The following is a 16181-nucleotide window of genomic DNA, read 5'->3' on the forward strand; positions in this document are numbered from 1 at the left end:
ACCTATTTTTTCAAGTGAAAAGAGATCAATTTAATGCTTGATGGTGCAATTGAAAGTGAAAGGTCGTAATTTGGGTATATTTGGTGGTTTTGCAATGTGAGGGTGTAAACGAATTGGGGGTAAAAGGTGAGGGGTTTTTAAAGGGATAAGCCCTATTAATAATGATAAAGGTGTAAAAAAGGGATATTGATTTTTTTGTTCTTTTTATGATAATTGGAGGGATCAAAATTACTGTAATTTTGATTATTTTTTTTTAAAACCATGAGAAATCTGGAATTTTGAAATTTAAAGACCCTAAAGTCGGAAAAATCCATTAAATTCACATAAGATGTATTTCGTGATTTCATTATAATTAGGGGGAGCCTGGTTCACTTTCTTAACTGATCATAGAATTTTTTTCTACAACTAGCACTGACATGTTATCAATCACCAACCACCAATTAATACTAATTAATAAAGGAAAACAGGTAGAGAAATGAAAAATTGAAAAAAAATAAAAGTTTGTATGACTTCTTAGTAAAAACAAAATTGCCTACAGAAATTGAAATCTTCCCCCTTTCAAGTTTTCTATTTCAGTGAAAATGAACTGCACTTCTTCACTATCTCTTACTACCAAAAGGTAAACACATTAAACAATTTTTAATTCCTTTTCTTGATTTGTCTAAAACACTGTTTGTATATATTGAAGATTTTTAAATTCCATTGAACATAAAATTTATGTATTTAAATTGAATTATTAAATTATTTAACTTTATAAAGTTAATATTTTTAGTAATTAAATGATAATTTTATTAGCTCATCCACAAAAAATTAATGTATAATTAATCCATCTTATGTGTATCTTTCAGATTAGCAGGAAAAGTGGCAATTGTCACCGGAGGAGCCAGTGGGATTGGGTCCAGCACCTCTAAATTATTTGTCCAAAATGGTGCTAAAGTAATAATAGCTGATATCCAAGAAAATCTAGGCCAATCACTATGCCAAGAAATAGGCGAAAACGGCGACGTTTCCTACGTTCACTGTGATGTTACTAATGACAAAGATGTTCAAAATGTTATTGATTTCTCCATGTCCAAGTATGGAAAGTTAGATATCATGTACAACAACGCCGGCGTCACCGGAAACCTAGATCCGACGATCTTAGCCACTAGTAATGAAAATTTCAAAAGGGTTTTTGATGTTAACGTCTACGGTGGTTTCTTGGGAGCCAAGCATGCAGCTAGGGTTATGATTCCTGCAAAAAAAGGTGTAATTCTTTTTACTTCGAGTATTTCTTCAGTTTGCTGCGGAGAATCACCGCATGCATATACAATGTCGAAGCATGCAGTGGTTGGATTGATGAAGAATTTATGTGTGGAATTAGGGCAACATGGGATTAGGGTTAATTGTATATCTCCTTGTGCAATTTCTACTCCATTGTTAAGAAATGGAATGGGTAAAGATAAGGATTTTGTGGAGAATGTTGTTTATGAGTCTGCTAATTTGAAAGGGGCGGTGCCGCAGCCGGAGGATGTGGCGGAGGCCGCCGTGTATTTGGGTAGTGATGAGTCGAAGTATGTGAGTGGAGTAAATTTGTTGGTGGATGGAGGGTATACCACCACTAATCAGTCTTTTAGTAAGGTACTACAGAAATTAATGTCACCATGATCGGAAATTTTGAACGAAAAAAATTAATGTCTCCATTATTTATTAATTTATATTTATTTATGATTGTCTTATAACTTGTTTAATTTATTTTAAAATGATAATAAGATGTAAAAGGAATACTTTGATCTATAATATTATTACAAGAGAAATAAATATCTAAAATGGAATATTGAAAATACAAAAAAAAAACGTAACTTCTAAAATGAAATGGCAAAAATATTATTAATTATATTTCCATTTTAAAAATTTGGCTATAATATATTAATGGTGAAGTTAAGAATTTTAATAAATTAATTTTTTTCCCCGCATAAAAAGAGGGTAATTCATTTTAAATATCACAACTCAGAATCTCTTACAGTTGTATTGATGTATTTAGAAATTAAGATAATTTTATTACTCGTTGAGTTGTTTTGCTCTCTCTTCTAGTTTTTAGAATGGTGGCTTCTATTAATTTTTGTCATTTCAGATTCTCGTGAATGTGCTTAATACAATTACCAATTACCAGAGAATTTTATTTTACACAAAAATTAGAAAAGATGACTAAATTAATAATTTTTATTAATTTCTCAATATATTTTAAATTTAATTACTTAAATATCTACAATATTATTGCATACTTTAAAACCTTAAAATTCACTCTATTTTTTGGTATAAGGTTATAAGGTTTTTTGAACAAATTTTAATTATAAGAGAGTATTTAAAAAAAAAATCATTCAAAATTATCTCTGGTCAAGCTATGTAGATCCCATACGGGCAACAAACTCTGATTTCAAATTCTCATCAAACCAAATATGTGGTTCCCATTAGTAATCGGATTTTTATTCAGTATAAATTTATATGTATATTTATACTACAACCTTCTAATGAAATATTAAATAATAGTAACTTTTTAGAATTACAAATGAAATCATCTTATTTTTTATTGAATAATATCATTATTAATGGTGACTAAAAATATAGTAGAGCCATGAAAGATAAAATAATATTTTAATTACACTATTTAAGTTTAACTAAATAAATTTATTTACATTACAAAAATTAAAAATAATAAATTTGCTTGGTCCTTTTTTTGAAATGAAATGGATACTGAATCTTATGAAATATGAAATTATAATTTTTTTTGGCTAAAAAGCTACCAATTTTTGATTTTTTTTCAATAGCATCCTGAGGTTATAATTTCGTCAATTTTATCCTTTTTCGTAACTTTAATTTTCATATTTTTTTCTACTTGCACAAATTCAAACAAGTCCTTGAACTTAAAAACAATCAAATAAATTGTAAATAAATATTTAATTAGATATATAATCAATTTATTTTTCATTAAAAATTAAATAAACTAAAAACCTTAACTCTGAATTCATCATTGCCCGCCGTCGAATCCGTCCTCAGAAACGCCTTCAAAGCTGCCCTCTACTCTGCTGCTCCCCGCCGGAGAAGGAAAAACAGATCGGCTCCTCAAACGAGAAGTAGATATGTGCTTCGTTTCTTGACGAAGAATAGCTGTTCTTAACGGAGATAAGAATTATGTTCTTCATTATGAACAGTTTTGGAGAACAATGCTATGTTCTTCGTCAAAAATAGTTCTTGATGGAGAACAATGCTATGTTCTTCGTAAAGGCAACAAATCCGAGGGAGGCGGCAAAGGGAGGTGGCGATGGGGTTGTAGTTTAATTATTTATGTTAAATATTAATTTTATTATTAATTTTTTGAATGTGTGTAGAGGAGGGTTTATTTGTGATATTATAACATTAAATGTTATTTATAATATATGTTAAATATGAAGGATTTTTTTAAATTTTATCTAAGTGAAAAGAATTCAATTTCATAGTTTAAATTGCTATTGAAAATTAAAAATACAAAATAAAATAAAATTGACTGTTTTATAAAATCGATGCTGCTACTTCCGCTTTGCATCATTGTGGTTTCATTGCAGCTGTGGCTAGGGATTCAAATGGATTTATTATCAAAAGGTTTCATGCTTATTTTCGTCATATTTGGGATCCCGGTATTTTGGAATTTCTAGCGTTGCGTGAGTCTCTTGTTTGGGCTGTTTCTTGCCATTGGAATCGCTTAATAATGGAGGGGAAGCTCTTCAGGTTTCACAGTTTATTAATTCGGATAACATTACGGATTACAGGATTTAGAGAATTTGTCAAGATATTCGTCGTCTCCGACAGTGTTTTACATATTGTTCAGTTCAGCATGTTAATAGGCAGTTTAATTCTTTAGCCCATGAGTTAGCTGCTTCTGTTAAACGTTTATATTTGCAGAATTTGGAATATCTGTTTGTAAAAAAAAAAAAAAAGAACTCATCCATTAAAGTAGGCACATGGATAACGTGTTGGGTGTCAATAAATTGTCGGTTATGAAGCATCTCTTTCTTAGTCATCACTGTACTAAAACAATTATATTAAGTTTGGTCCAACTAATAGAACCACATATTTTTTTGAAAAAGCAGTCAAACCAACTATTTAAATTTAATATAGCTTAAACTATATTTCTTTTATTTAAAAATCAAATAATTTAATTCTTTATTTTTATTTTTGTCTGTAATTTAATTTTTCCGTCCAATTTTAGTGTTAATCAACCGAGTTAAAAAAACAAAATCAGAAAACAATTAATTTAAAAAAAAAATTGACTTTTATATTTATCTACTATTTCGTCCCTTGAATTTGAAATCAATTTTACCCCTAAGTATTTTAACTTGGCTGACTAATATAAATAATAGACGGAGGGACTAAATTTTTGACAGAATCAAAAGTGAGGAACTAAATCATTTGATTTTTAAATAAGAGAAATCAGAGTGCGAATTATGATAAATATGAGGGGTTTTAAAGTAATTTGCTTTTAAATTAAATTAAATTTGAATTTTTTTTTTGTAAAATTTGATTCAATTAATCAATTTAATCTAGCTTAAAAATGAAAGTAAAAATTATTGTGAATGATTCAGCAGCTAACACTCGGTCACTAACAAATTCGAAATATGTTCAAAACTTGCAAAATTCAAATATGATCTTTTGGCTGGAGGAAAATATAATAGAGTCTATTTCAAGAGAAATTTTTAGATAGACTCAGTCCACCACGTCATCCGTAGACTAGGGAAGTTCTTACCTAAACTCGGTCCATGGAAAATTTATGGACCTATCCAATAAGGTGTTAGAGAAATGAGAAGAAAGAGAAAATTATGATAAGAGAGAGAAAATTATATTAGATTTTCTAACACCTCATTGGATAGGTGCATGGAAAATTCATGGACCGGGACTAGATAAGAATTTCCCCCGTAGACTAAACCTATCGCATTATCACACATCATTAAAATAATGGTACTATCGTAATTTACTATTCAAAAGTGTAAATAAGTAATAAATAAAATTACGATAGTGTCATTATTTTAATGACGTGTCATAATATAATAGGCTAGTTCACGGATGGCGTGGTAGACTGAGTCTACCTAAAAATCTCTCCTATTTCAAAGCAAAAATCCAGAGTTAAATGGCATTGTTATGAGATATAATCTTATCTTATTGTAATATCCTTAGTTTTTTTCCGTTCAGATTAATATCTTCATTGATAATTAAATCGACTATGAAAATCGCGAGTCTAGCCATATTGATTGTGCTAGGTATTACACCAATCTTCTAAGTTTTTGAGATACTAAGAATCACCCAACAAATTCAATAAACACTAAATCTAATAATAGATCTGGGTGAATGAGTATAAATTACCAATACAAATGATTACAACAAAAAACCATAAATCTAATAATCTAAAAATTAAAATTAGTTGTAAAAATTTAAATTTGTAAATGTAATCTTCCAACTCACTGGAAAATTTTGAATATGCCAAGGAGGACGTGAGAGGTACCGAAGGAAAGCCGGAACCGCCAGAAAAATGTCGAGCGGCCGGACAGAAGCTAGACGCCGGAGATACTTGCGAATTCACCGCTCGAACTAGATAAACCCGTATTGGATGGATAAACCCTATTTACTAGGTAGATGAAACAAATAAAAATAGAAAAAAAACTGATAATATATGAAAAGTCATTTATTTAATCTAATGCTAGATTTTGGAGAAATTTAACTGGATTGCTAAACACCGCCCCTTTTTACTTAGCACCGCACAGCCACATTACATTTTTGCCCTTTTCACTTTCTGAATAGAAAACCAACTCATAAACAAAAAACATAAATCCTCTCAACTCATTCAACTCTATTCAAATTCATATTTTACGAAAATGTCGGATTCCGAACGAGATGAAAATCGCCATAATCTTCTAAATGAACCTGCAAAACATAAATACTTACGTTTAACAAATTGTAATAATATGTAATACAAAGTCGTAATAATATGCAATAAAAAAATCACTGTTATTATTAAAAAAAATCATTTTAACGTTTTTTTAAAAAAAGAAAAATTAATTTTCGGCAGCGACCGAAACGGAAAAGGGGGACGCCGGTGTCCTCTCCAGAAGAGTGGACGCCGGCGTTCGGCGTCCCCTCTTCTAGAGAGGACGCCGAACGTCCTCTCTAGAAGAGGGGACGCCGAAAATTGGCGTCCCCTCCTCTAAAGGGGACGTTGGTTTTCGGCGTCCCCTCTTTTAGAGAGGACGCCGAACGTCCTCTCTAGAAGAGGGGACGCCGAAAACCAACGTCCCCTCTAGAGGAGGGGACGTTGGTTTTCACGTCCTCTCCTCCGGAGAGGACGCCGAACTCCGGCGTCCCCTCCTCTGGAGAGGACGTGAAACGCAATCGTCCCCCTTCAAAAATTTTAAATAAAAATTTAAAAAAACTATTTTTTATCTCGGAAAAGCAGGAAAAACTTGTTTCCGAACGTCGATATTCGTTTCCCGACGAATTATACTCGTTATCCGTCATTTTACTCGACTTTTTACGTAGTTGTTCGAGTGTGTTCGAATGAGTTGAGATATTTTTTTTTTGAAATTTTGCTAGAGGGGCAGAAATGTCTTTCGCCTGTGCGGTGTTAAGTAAAAGCGGGCGGCGAATAGCAACACCCAAATTTAATTGGCCAAAATTAAATCCCTAAGGTATGCGGCAGTGGTATGGGTTTGCTAAGGTTTTGTGGTTCTTGATGGAGAAGGAGAGAGAAGAGAGCGGGGAGAGAGAGTATGTGAAATGTACAGGCTTTTAATTCCTCATTAAGATGCATATCCTTAGTTCATTACTGACTGTTGGGGCTGAAATTTTTATTGAGCCACCAGACATCAAGTCTCAAATCATAAATATTTTAGTTTGCTTTTCTATAAACTGTATAGCTACAATTTTATTATTTCATAGCTTCAGTTTGGAGGTATTTCTTAAGTCCAGACAGACTTGATGATTCGACCTTTTATAGAAGATGGAGTCTTATCGGAATGAGCAAAAATGGTAAAGTATAGGGGCCTCAGTATGAGTTTAACCAACTTAAAATTATGGACTTATTTCACTCTTTTCATAGAATAACATTTTTTTTTGGAGAAAACCCAAAAAAGGCCTTTTATGACTGACTGCAATAAAGAGGAAAACAAAGGCTAAAGCCTTAAAGCAGCAGCACAACTCGCCAGACTACAACCACTCACACTAGCAAAAGCAAGCTACTACAAATAGTAGCTACAAAGTAAACTAACTAATACAAGTTCTGCAAAGTGCAAATATAATTATAAATAAGGGAGTTGTGTTTAATAGAATTAAACTTATCAAGAGCATTCATTATGATGCTTCTGATAGTGTTGTTGACATCCTGACTCTTCTGAGAAAAAATCTTCATATTTCTTGTTCTCCACAAGTGGTAAATGGTAGCAGCAAATAAAATTCTCTTCAAGGAAGCTCTTTTACCTTTACCATCGACTTTCCTAAAAAATTAGCTAACCAGTCTGGTCCAACTTCTGATAGAAACATTATAATTGCATATAGGAAGGATGTATCTCCAAATACACTTAGCAAATTCACAATCAAAATAAAATATGACTAATGGATTCAGTCCAATTATCACATAGCACACACTTATCATCTTCATTTACTCCTCATGCTTTGAGTCTGTTCTTAGTTCTAAGTCTCTTCTTCATAATAATCCATAAGATGAAGTTATGTCTTTGAATAACATTCTTCCCCCAGACCAACTTAAACTAAGAAACTTTCTGCTTCTGCTCTCTATAGATATCCCAAGTTTGAGCAATTAAGAACTTGCCATTTCTCACCACCTTCCAGTCAATACTATCCCTCTCTTGAGATATTTTAAAATTTCTTCTAATGAACGCCCAAGCTTTATCAACATCAGTATCAAGAGGATCTGGAAAAATCCAGTTTCCGTTTCTCCATAAGTCAGCTACCTTTGTAGCATTAGGGATATCAGAGTCCTTCATTTTGACTCTAGGAAATTTTTTCTGCATAGAACAGCCATGGATCCAGGGATCATTCCAAAAATTTATGCTGGTTTCATCCCCTAAATTGTACTCCACAATTCTCTTAATGTTGTCTCTTATACCGAGAATACCCCTCCACATCCAGCTAGAATTTTGGTTTGTATTGATACTCCAGAAGCTCCCCCTCTTGATTTTATTTGCTTTAACCCATTTAACCCAAAGAGAGTTGCTATTACTGAAGATTTTCCACGCATGCTTACTTATGGATGCCTTGTTCTAGATAGAGATGTCTTTTATACTCAAGCTTCCTTCACTCTTCAATCTGGACATCTCTTTCCGTGCCACAAGAGCATTGTTCCTGCCTTCACTACTACTAGACCACAAGAATCTAGAACAGACTTTTTGAATACTTTTCACAACACTCTTGGGAATGATAATAACAGAAGCCCAGAAAATATGCATGCTCATTAGCATAAAATTGATCAGCTGTAATCTCCCAGCATAAGACATAAAATGACTAGTCCAAAAATTGATTCTGCTAGTGATCTTGGTCAAAATACCATTACAATCAGTCATAGAAAGTCTAGTAGAAATAAGAGGGATGCCAAGGTATCTAAGAGGTAAAACTCCTTCTTTGAAACCAAGGTCTTTAATGATTATGTTCTTAACACTATCCTCCACATTATAGAAGAAAATTTGACTCTTAGAAGGGTTGATATCCAGGCCAGACATACTTTTAAAATTAAACAGATTGTCAATAAAGAATTTAACATAATCATGATCTCCATGACAAAATAGCATCAAATCATCAGCAAACATGGGATGACTCAATTTAAGAAGAGAACTATTATTATGGAATTTGAAAGAACTATTGGTTTTGCTAAGGCTCCTAGATAGGAACTCCATGCAGATAACAAACATCAGGGGAAAAATGGGATCCCCTTGTCTCAATCCTTTCTTAGGGTTAAAGTACTCACCATTCTCACCATTTAGGTTCACAAAATATCTTGTGTTTCTAATGCAACTCATGATCAGAGCAATAGTGATATCAGAAAAATTAAGCACAATAAGCATTTCTTCTATGAAGTACCAAGAGACAGAATCATAAACTTTCTTGAAATCTATTTTATAAAGACATCTAGGGCTACCAGTATTGGAATGATAGTTTGTAACTAGGTCATGAGCTAGCATAATATTGTAGGCTATAGATCTTTTTGGAATAAAGCTGATTGATTATCAGAAATCAAACTACAAAGGATGGGACTTCTCCTAGCAGTTAAGACTTTAGAAATAACCTTATAAAGGACATTGCAGCAAGCTATAGGTCTAATGTCACCTAAGCTTTCAGCACTAGCAGTGTTAGGAATAATAGTAATAGATGTATTATTTATAAGCTTTAGGAATTTACCTGAAGTAAAAGCTTCCTAAACTTCTTTGGTCATATCATCTTTAATAATGCTCCATACTGATTTGAAAAAAATGACAGTTATAGCCATCAGGCCCAGCAGCTTTATCTGAACCTATTAAAAAAATTGCTTCCTTAACTTCATACTCAGTGACTTCTCTAACAAGACTATGGAAATCAGGTTCAGAAATAACCGGCCCTTCTCTCATAATAGTTGTGTTTATGTGGCTTCTTCTAAAGCCATTGATGCTAAAAAGTTGCTTATAGTACTTGCTCATCTCGTTATGAATCTCCTCTTTATCAGTAATGACATTACCAGATTCCAACTTCAAAACAATGATACTATTTCTATTCCTCCTCTACTTAACAGAATTATGAATTTTTTTGTATTGGAGCCCTCCAAATTAAGGCACTGAATCCTGTATTTCTGCTTATAAAAGCTTTCTTCCATATTCAGCAGATGTCTAAGATGACCTGTCATAATTCTTTCTTCATCTAGCAGATCTCTGTTCAGGGGATCAAACTGATTGTTCTTCTAAATCTCTCTACCAGGCCTCTCTAAGTCTGAACCCTTTGAGAAATGCCAGTGTAATATTTCATGTGAAGCTTGATGGCCTTTAACTTCTGCACCACTTTATACATGTATAACCTTGATAAACTTTTTGCCACTCCTCCTCAACAATCTTGTTATGCTCAGGATTTTGAGACCACATATCTAAATATCTGAAACTACTTTTCTAGTTGAATTTCGCTTAGAAATGACCATATTCATAGGACTATGATCAGACAACCCATTTGGCAAAGCTTCACTAAAAGAATTTTGAAACTGATCTTGCCAATCCCCATTAATTAGCACTCTATCGAACCTTCTCCAGATTATATTACCATCCACTTGATTGTTACTCCAAGTGTAGTAGCTACCAATACTTCTCATCTCTGAAAGACCAATATTAGCCATACAATTTTCCATTTCATTCAGGTGGTGATATCAAGAACATTTCCACCACATCTGTCTTTGTCACACATTACTGCATTAAAATCTCCTTGAATAATCCAAGGACTAGAAACCACTGAAATAGAACTCAAATCTTGCAACATTTTATTTCTATTATTCAAATCATTGGCACCATAAATAGCATTCCGCTGAAAAATAACTTCCCCATCATTTATTTTAACATGAATAATCTGGTCATTTTTTAAAATAACATCCACTTTAATCTTGGATTTATAGATAACCCAAATTTTACCAATCTCAGAGTGATCATAGTTACTGATAACTTTCCACTCATGCAACTTCAAATTCTTCCAAATGTCAAAGTTAGGCTTCCTAACTCTAGTTTCCAATAACCCAGCTATAGTCACATTCTTACTAACAAGCAGATTGTAGACTTATGCCTGCTTCAGGGAGTCATTAAGACCCCTAACATTCCAACTTATGGAATTCATTTACCTCTATCATGAGGCCTGATCAGCCTCTTGTATGGGACTTTATCAAAAAGATCTTTAACAACAGCAGGAGTCTTAGTGTTTATACCTGAACTCTTGACTTCATTAATTCGCATCTTCACAAGCTTCTTCTCATTTATCTTATTCTTTTGTTTTCTATTTGTAACAAGCTAGAACTTATCTTCATTAACATCTTTTGGAGGAGTAGTATTTTGGGGCTGAATAGTAGTTATCCAAGGGAGAAGATTAAGGAATTAAATGATCAGTCAAACCACATTTGTAGCCAAGAGGATTCTTTGATAACCTTTAGTAATATTGATTTGTATTTGATGTATTTCCTTTCTTATATAGTTTTCCTTGTACATGTCTAGAATTTGTGTATAAATAGACTTGTAATATACATTAAGAATATATCTGATTATATTCTTCTTTTCAATATATTATCAGTAGTCTCCTTTTCTATTCCTTTCTGAATTTAAACACTGGCTTCTTCTTTATTATCATTATTTTCCTCTCTGACATTTTCCTTCTCTTCACTGATAAGCACATCTTTATTTCCTAAGGTTTTGGCAATCCAAACTTCAGTTTTTTCACAGTTTCTATGCCCCAATGTTTTATATACAGAACATAGAACTAGCTTCCACTCATATTCAACAGCTTGGTTCATGATCTCACCATTTGCATCTTCTATGATCACACAGTTAAGAAAAATCCCCTTTAACTTCATTTCAATCAGAACTCTAGCATAGGTGAGCTTTGATCTGTCTCTTGTGCACCTATCTATAAATAAAGTTTTTTCTAAAGTACTTGCCATTGTACATAAGGACTCAGCACTCCAAAATTCACATGGAAGCAAAGATAATTTAACCCACACAGGAACAAATGCAACATCCTCAATATCAAAGGAAATTTTCCTTTTCCACTCTTGTAATAGAAGTGGATGTTTATCAAATGTTATCGGGCCATCCACCATAGCTTGCATCTTTCCCTCTTCCGTCTAAAAGACGAATGGAACAAATTAGTTTTAATCTGATGAAATTCGATTAATCCTAACTTTCCCCATTGGTTTCTGATGAAACTTTGGAGTTTATAAAATCTCGGCGTTAAACCATACACACAGAATATCTCCATCTATTTATTTCATCTAGAATATCTGCTTATTTCATCTAGAATACCCTAATTTCCATCTATTTATTTCATCTAGAATATCTGCTTCTTGGATTTTAGCCACTCGCACCCCATTGTTTATCACCGGCAGGATATACTTTAAGGCACAATTAGGGGCATTCTGCCTATTAGGTTTCACCAGATCCACCCATTTCCTCTCATTTTTGATCTCTTCTTTATCGATCTTGGAATCTACTTCTTCTTTGTTATCAGATCCAGAAGCTAAATCAGCTTCTACCACTACTACATCAGCAATCTTAACTTCTTCATTAACTTGTGGACTGTCAGTAAGCATTGGACTATCAATAACCTTGGGACTATCATTCCCTTGAACAGTCTTAGGAGTTTGGAGAGAAAAACCATGTGCAGAATAACATTTTTTCCTGAAGGAATTAAAGTGTTTTATGATTTTATAACTAAAGTTGCAGGGTCAGTAAACTTAAAGAGTTATGGCCTAAAAAGCTTGGTAAATGAAATATACAAACTTTTATCCAAAAATCTCTCTAATAATTAGGTGGGACTGATTTGTACCCAACAGATATTTAAAGATTTATTAAAAATAAAATATAAGTCCCGTGAGAATAAATATTATATTTTTATTTATTTTATATTTTATGAGATTTTTGGGTAAAATTTCATAAAATATGGAGTTAATTGTCGTATTAGTTACGGACGAATAATTGAAAATTTGGGGTATAGTGATGCATAAGTCACCAGGAATTAGTTTGATATTTTGCCAGACGATATAAACCTTGGCATTTCATTTCAAATGAGTTGCAGTAACTCATTCTTCATCCCATTTCTCTCGTTTCTTATGCACAAAATAGGATTATGGTTTTCGATCAAAATTCTCGTTTCTAACTCAAATTTCTTTGGTAACCCGATAGTAATCAAGGTAATAATCGTTAATTGGAATTCAGTTATATGTTATTTGGATTATATTTGAGATTATAACGGTTATCGCATCAAATCAATCAAATTCAAATCCATTTCATGTTCCGATTGCGGAATTGAATTGTTTGGAGTGTTATTTATTGTTCGGAACGGGAAGATTGTGTTTTGGCACGTTGGAAAGCCCGGGGGATTAGCCCCATGGCTTTGGGAAACGCATAGCCAAGAGGTTTTGCGAGGGCTGTGCGCTGGCTGTGCGGATGCACAGCGACACCGTCTCTTCGGCGTCCGAGCCTTTTCTTTCTGAATCGAATCATATGTTTGATTATAATTCAAAGAACTTCTAAAATTTGAATTAGGACGTTCAAAAGTCTAAAAGATCTTAGACATATAAAGATAGATGGTTTATTAAAACAATGTGACATTTTTATCAAATAGATTAATGATAAGAGGACTACAAGTTTATATCGAGAGTTGGGACAAGTGATATGTTATATGTCTAGTTCGTCGACAAAGTCTATTGTTTAGAGTTAAAATTCTTATTTGAATTATGTTTTCATAATTGAATTCTAACTAGATCTAATGGGCCATCGAGCTACTAGACCAGGGGAGTATAGGGTGTTCGAGTTTTGTTTTTGGAATAATGGTTTTGTGAGTTTGCATTTTTACTTTTGAATATTGATGCTAAAATGCTTTGTAACTCAAAATGTTATTTCAATCACATTGCATTGAGTCAATTTGAAACAGATAAAGATCCATTTAAACATGCTATCTTAAGCGGCAGTATGGCTGTATGATCACCGGTATAAATAATTTAGACTAAGCTATGCATATCATAGACATAAGCATGATTATGTTAAGTCATATAGAAATGGAAATTTTGACAGCCTAGACTTAACGGGTAACTCTAAGGCGGCATTAAGACGGAAGTAATTCAGTTCTCGAGCTAAATTTTGTATTGAACTATGGCGCATTTTATTGTGGTTCATACTATAGTTTATCCATTAGGGAATTGATGTTTAGGGTTTCATCTAGATCTGTAGTTTGGCTGCATAATGTATGTTTTATATGCGATTTCTGTTTTTATTAATATTCCTAAGTAATTATGTGGACTCGCTCAATATTGACCCCGTTGATATTTTCCTTTTACAGGTAAATAATGTTCTAACGTGACCAAGCTTCCAGTTCTTTCTTCAGATGTCGTTTTTTGAGTAATACCACTCTAGAGCTGGAGAGTAGTTCGGTCTATCCCACATTGGTTCATTTTTAAATGGTTTACTCTGATATGAAACTATTGTTTTGTATATTTAAATATTGCGTGTTTATACAAATCAAAGCTATATGTTTGTACATAATATGTTAACAATTGTTTATTATGTTAACTAGTTTTATACTGTTGGCATTGTATTCGGACATGAATATTATGTTATATGGAATGTAAGAGTACACCCTGAATTCTAGATATACAGTCGCAGTGTTTTGATTATATTTTCGGACAAAGGCTTTTCAAATACTTATGAAAAGAAGTTAAAACCTTTTATGTTTTCAAAACGCAAAAACAATTATAGAGGTTTCGAGGCTTGCTACGGATTTCGAAACTACCATTCCCATTACCTAGCGCGGGTCTCGACTCGTGGAATTGGGCCGTGACAGTTTGATACTCCTTATCCCTAGATCTTTCATAAGCTAGGGTCGCTAGATGTGTTGACTCTAGTTAGTTGTATATGGAAGTAGGTGCTCATCCTAGAGAGGATTCGTTACTCCGGTTAAACATGGATAAGATTATATGCCATCTCGAGTTATTCTTGATGAATGAAATTCCTTGGCAAGAGAATATGGCTTGTTAGAAGAAATTCTAATATTAGAAAGGAGTTTCTAGTATAAGTCATAGTTTATCAAGAATTCAAAATTGAGAGATGAGATCATATGGTCGAGACATTTATTATTCGACCGACCGTGACACCAGCCGAGATTGAAATCTTATATAGAAGAAATTTGAGTGTATGCTAATCATGAGCGTTCGTTCATTAGAATTTATTATCATTCATTTCTATTTGGATAGTCGTGATATGAGAATTAATAATTAAATGAGTATTTAATTATTAAGATGATAAGAAAGGCGATTCTTACGTCTCTCATTGTCATGTAGACGTGAACTTGATTAGTCACACATAATAAGGAGTGTGATTGATTGTTTTATAACAGATCAAATTTGAATAAGACTCTAGCATGTCTTGAAATTTTGTCAAATTTGGAAACTAAGTTCAATATTATGACTAATTTATAAGAGTTATAAATTAAAGGAACCGAGTTATACAGTAGCCAAAGTTAGCGGTTAGTGTCTTAAATGATTAATTAGCGGAATTAATCATGATTAAGCACGAACTAAAGTTTGTGGACTTATCTAACATGGATATGCCCTAATGCATGTCGATAATGAACTATGACAATGTGAATGTCTAAATATGCATGATAAATTTTTAATCGACATATAAGAAGATTATTTGTCAAATGACATGTTAGGTTTGTGACACTTAATGCTTAAGTGACACTAAGTTGTGCCATAAGTGTGTAACACTTAAACATGATGTGTCTTAAGAATCTAGAATGGAAATGTTTCCATACACTCCACTAACTCATGCCTATATAAGAGATAGTGTATGCAAATTTGCAAGGTTAATCAATCTTTTAATTAATAATGAAGCTTTGATCATGTTGATGAATAAAAAGGAAATGCTCTCGTTCATGATCTTGGGAAATGCTTGAAGAAGTTTATTTACGAGAAAACTTAAAGGAGTTCAAGTAGGAATATTCTTGAAGGAGTTCAAGTAAAACTATAGTTGAAGGAGTTCAAGTGGAAATGTTACTTGAAAAAGTGTTAATACAAGAGTTGTACATACTTGCATGTTTATTAATAACAAAAAGAAAAATCTTGGCCAAGTTTTTAAACACCCTAGCAAGAAGGTGATCAAGCGAAAGTTAAGGTTTGAGTATATCGAAAGAAGAACTTGAGTTGATCACTTTGGTGGTAAGGATACAATAGGAAGGATACTTGTGTAGACGAGTTAGAGGTCTCCGTATTTTGGGTCTCGAAGAAACATTGAAGAATCAACTTAGGTATTCGTCTTTTCATTCTAGATGTTTGTTTCTAATACTTTGTGATGCGATGATCATATGTATTGTTGATATGATCAATATCTAAATTGTATAATTTTGACTTTGCATTGAAATGTACTTTCCGAACCCTCGTCGTCCGCTGCACCAAC

The 16181-nt window shown here is 32.9% G+C and overlaps 1 protein-coding gene across 1 annotated transcript; it reads left to right on the forward strand.

Moving 5' to 3' along the window:
- Window positions 1-535: 535 nt before the first annotated feature.
- Window positions 536-1693, forward strand: LOC126678810 (short chain aldehyde dehydrogenase 1-like). Its single transcript, XM_050373717.1, has 2 exons — window positions 536-619; window positions 849-1693. The coding sequence occupies exons 1-2, from the start codon at window positions 582-584 to the stop codon at window positions 1645-1647; spliced, it is 837 nt and encodes a 278-aa protein (XP_050229674.1). The 5' UTR covers window positions 536-581; the 3' UTR covers window positions 1648-1693.
- Window positions 1694-16181: the final 14488 nt, after the last annotated feature.

This window comes from Mercurialis annua, linkage group LG4, assembly GCF_937616625.2.
Source record: "Mercurialis annua linkage group LG4, ddMerAnnu1.2, whole genome shotgun sequence".
Classification (NCBI taxonomy): Eukaryota; Viridiplantae; Streptophyta; class Magnoliopsida; order Malpighiales; family Euphorbiaceae; genus Mercurialis; species Mercurialis annua.

Excerpts from the sequence above, each read along its gene's own strand:
- LOC126678810 (XM_050373717.1), top strand. The coding sequence starts at position 582 with ATGAACTGCACTTCTTCACTATCTCTTACTACCAAAAG. Across the intron at positions 620-848 it reads CTATCTCTTACTACCAAAAG|ATTAGCAGGAAAAGTGGCAA; the intron begins GTAAACACATTA and ends TGTATCTTTCAG.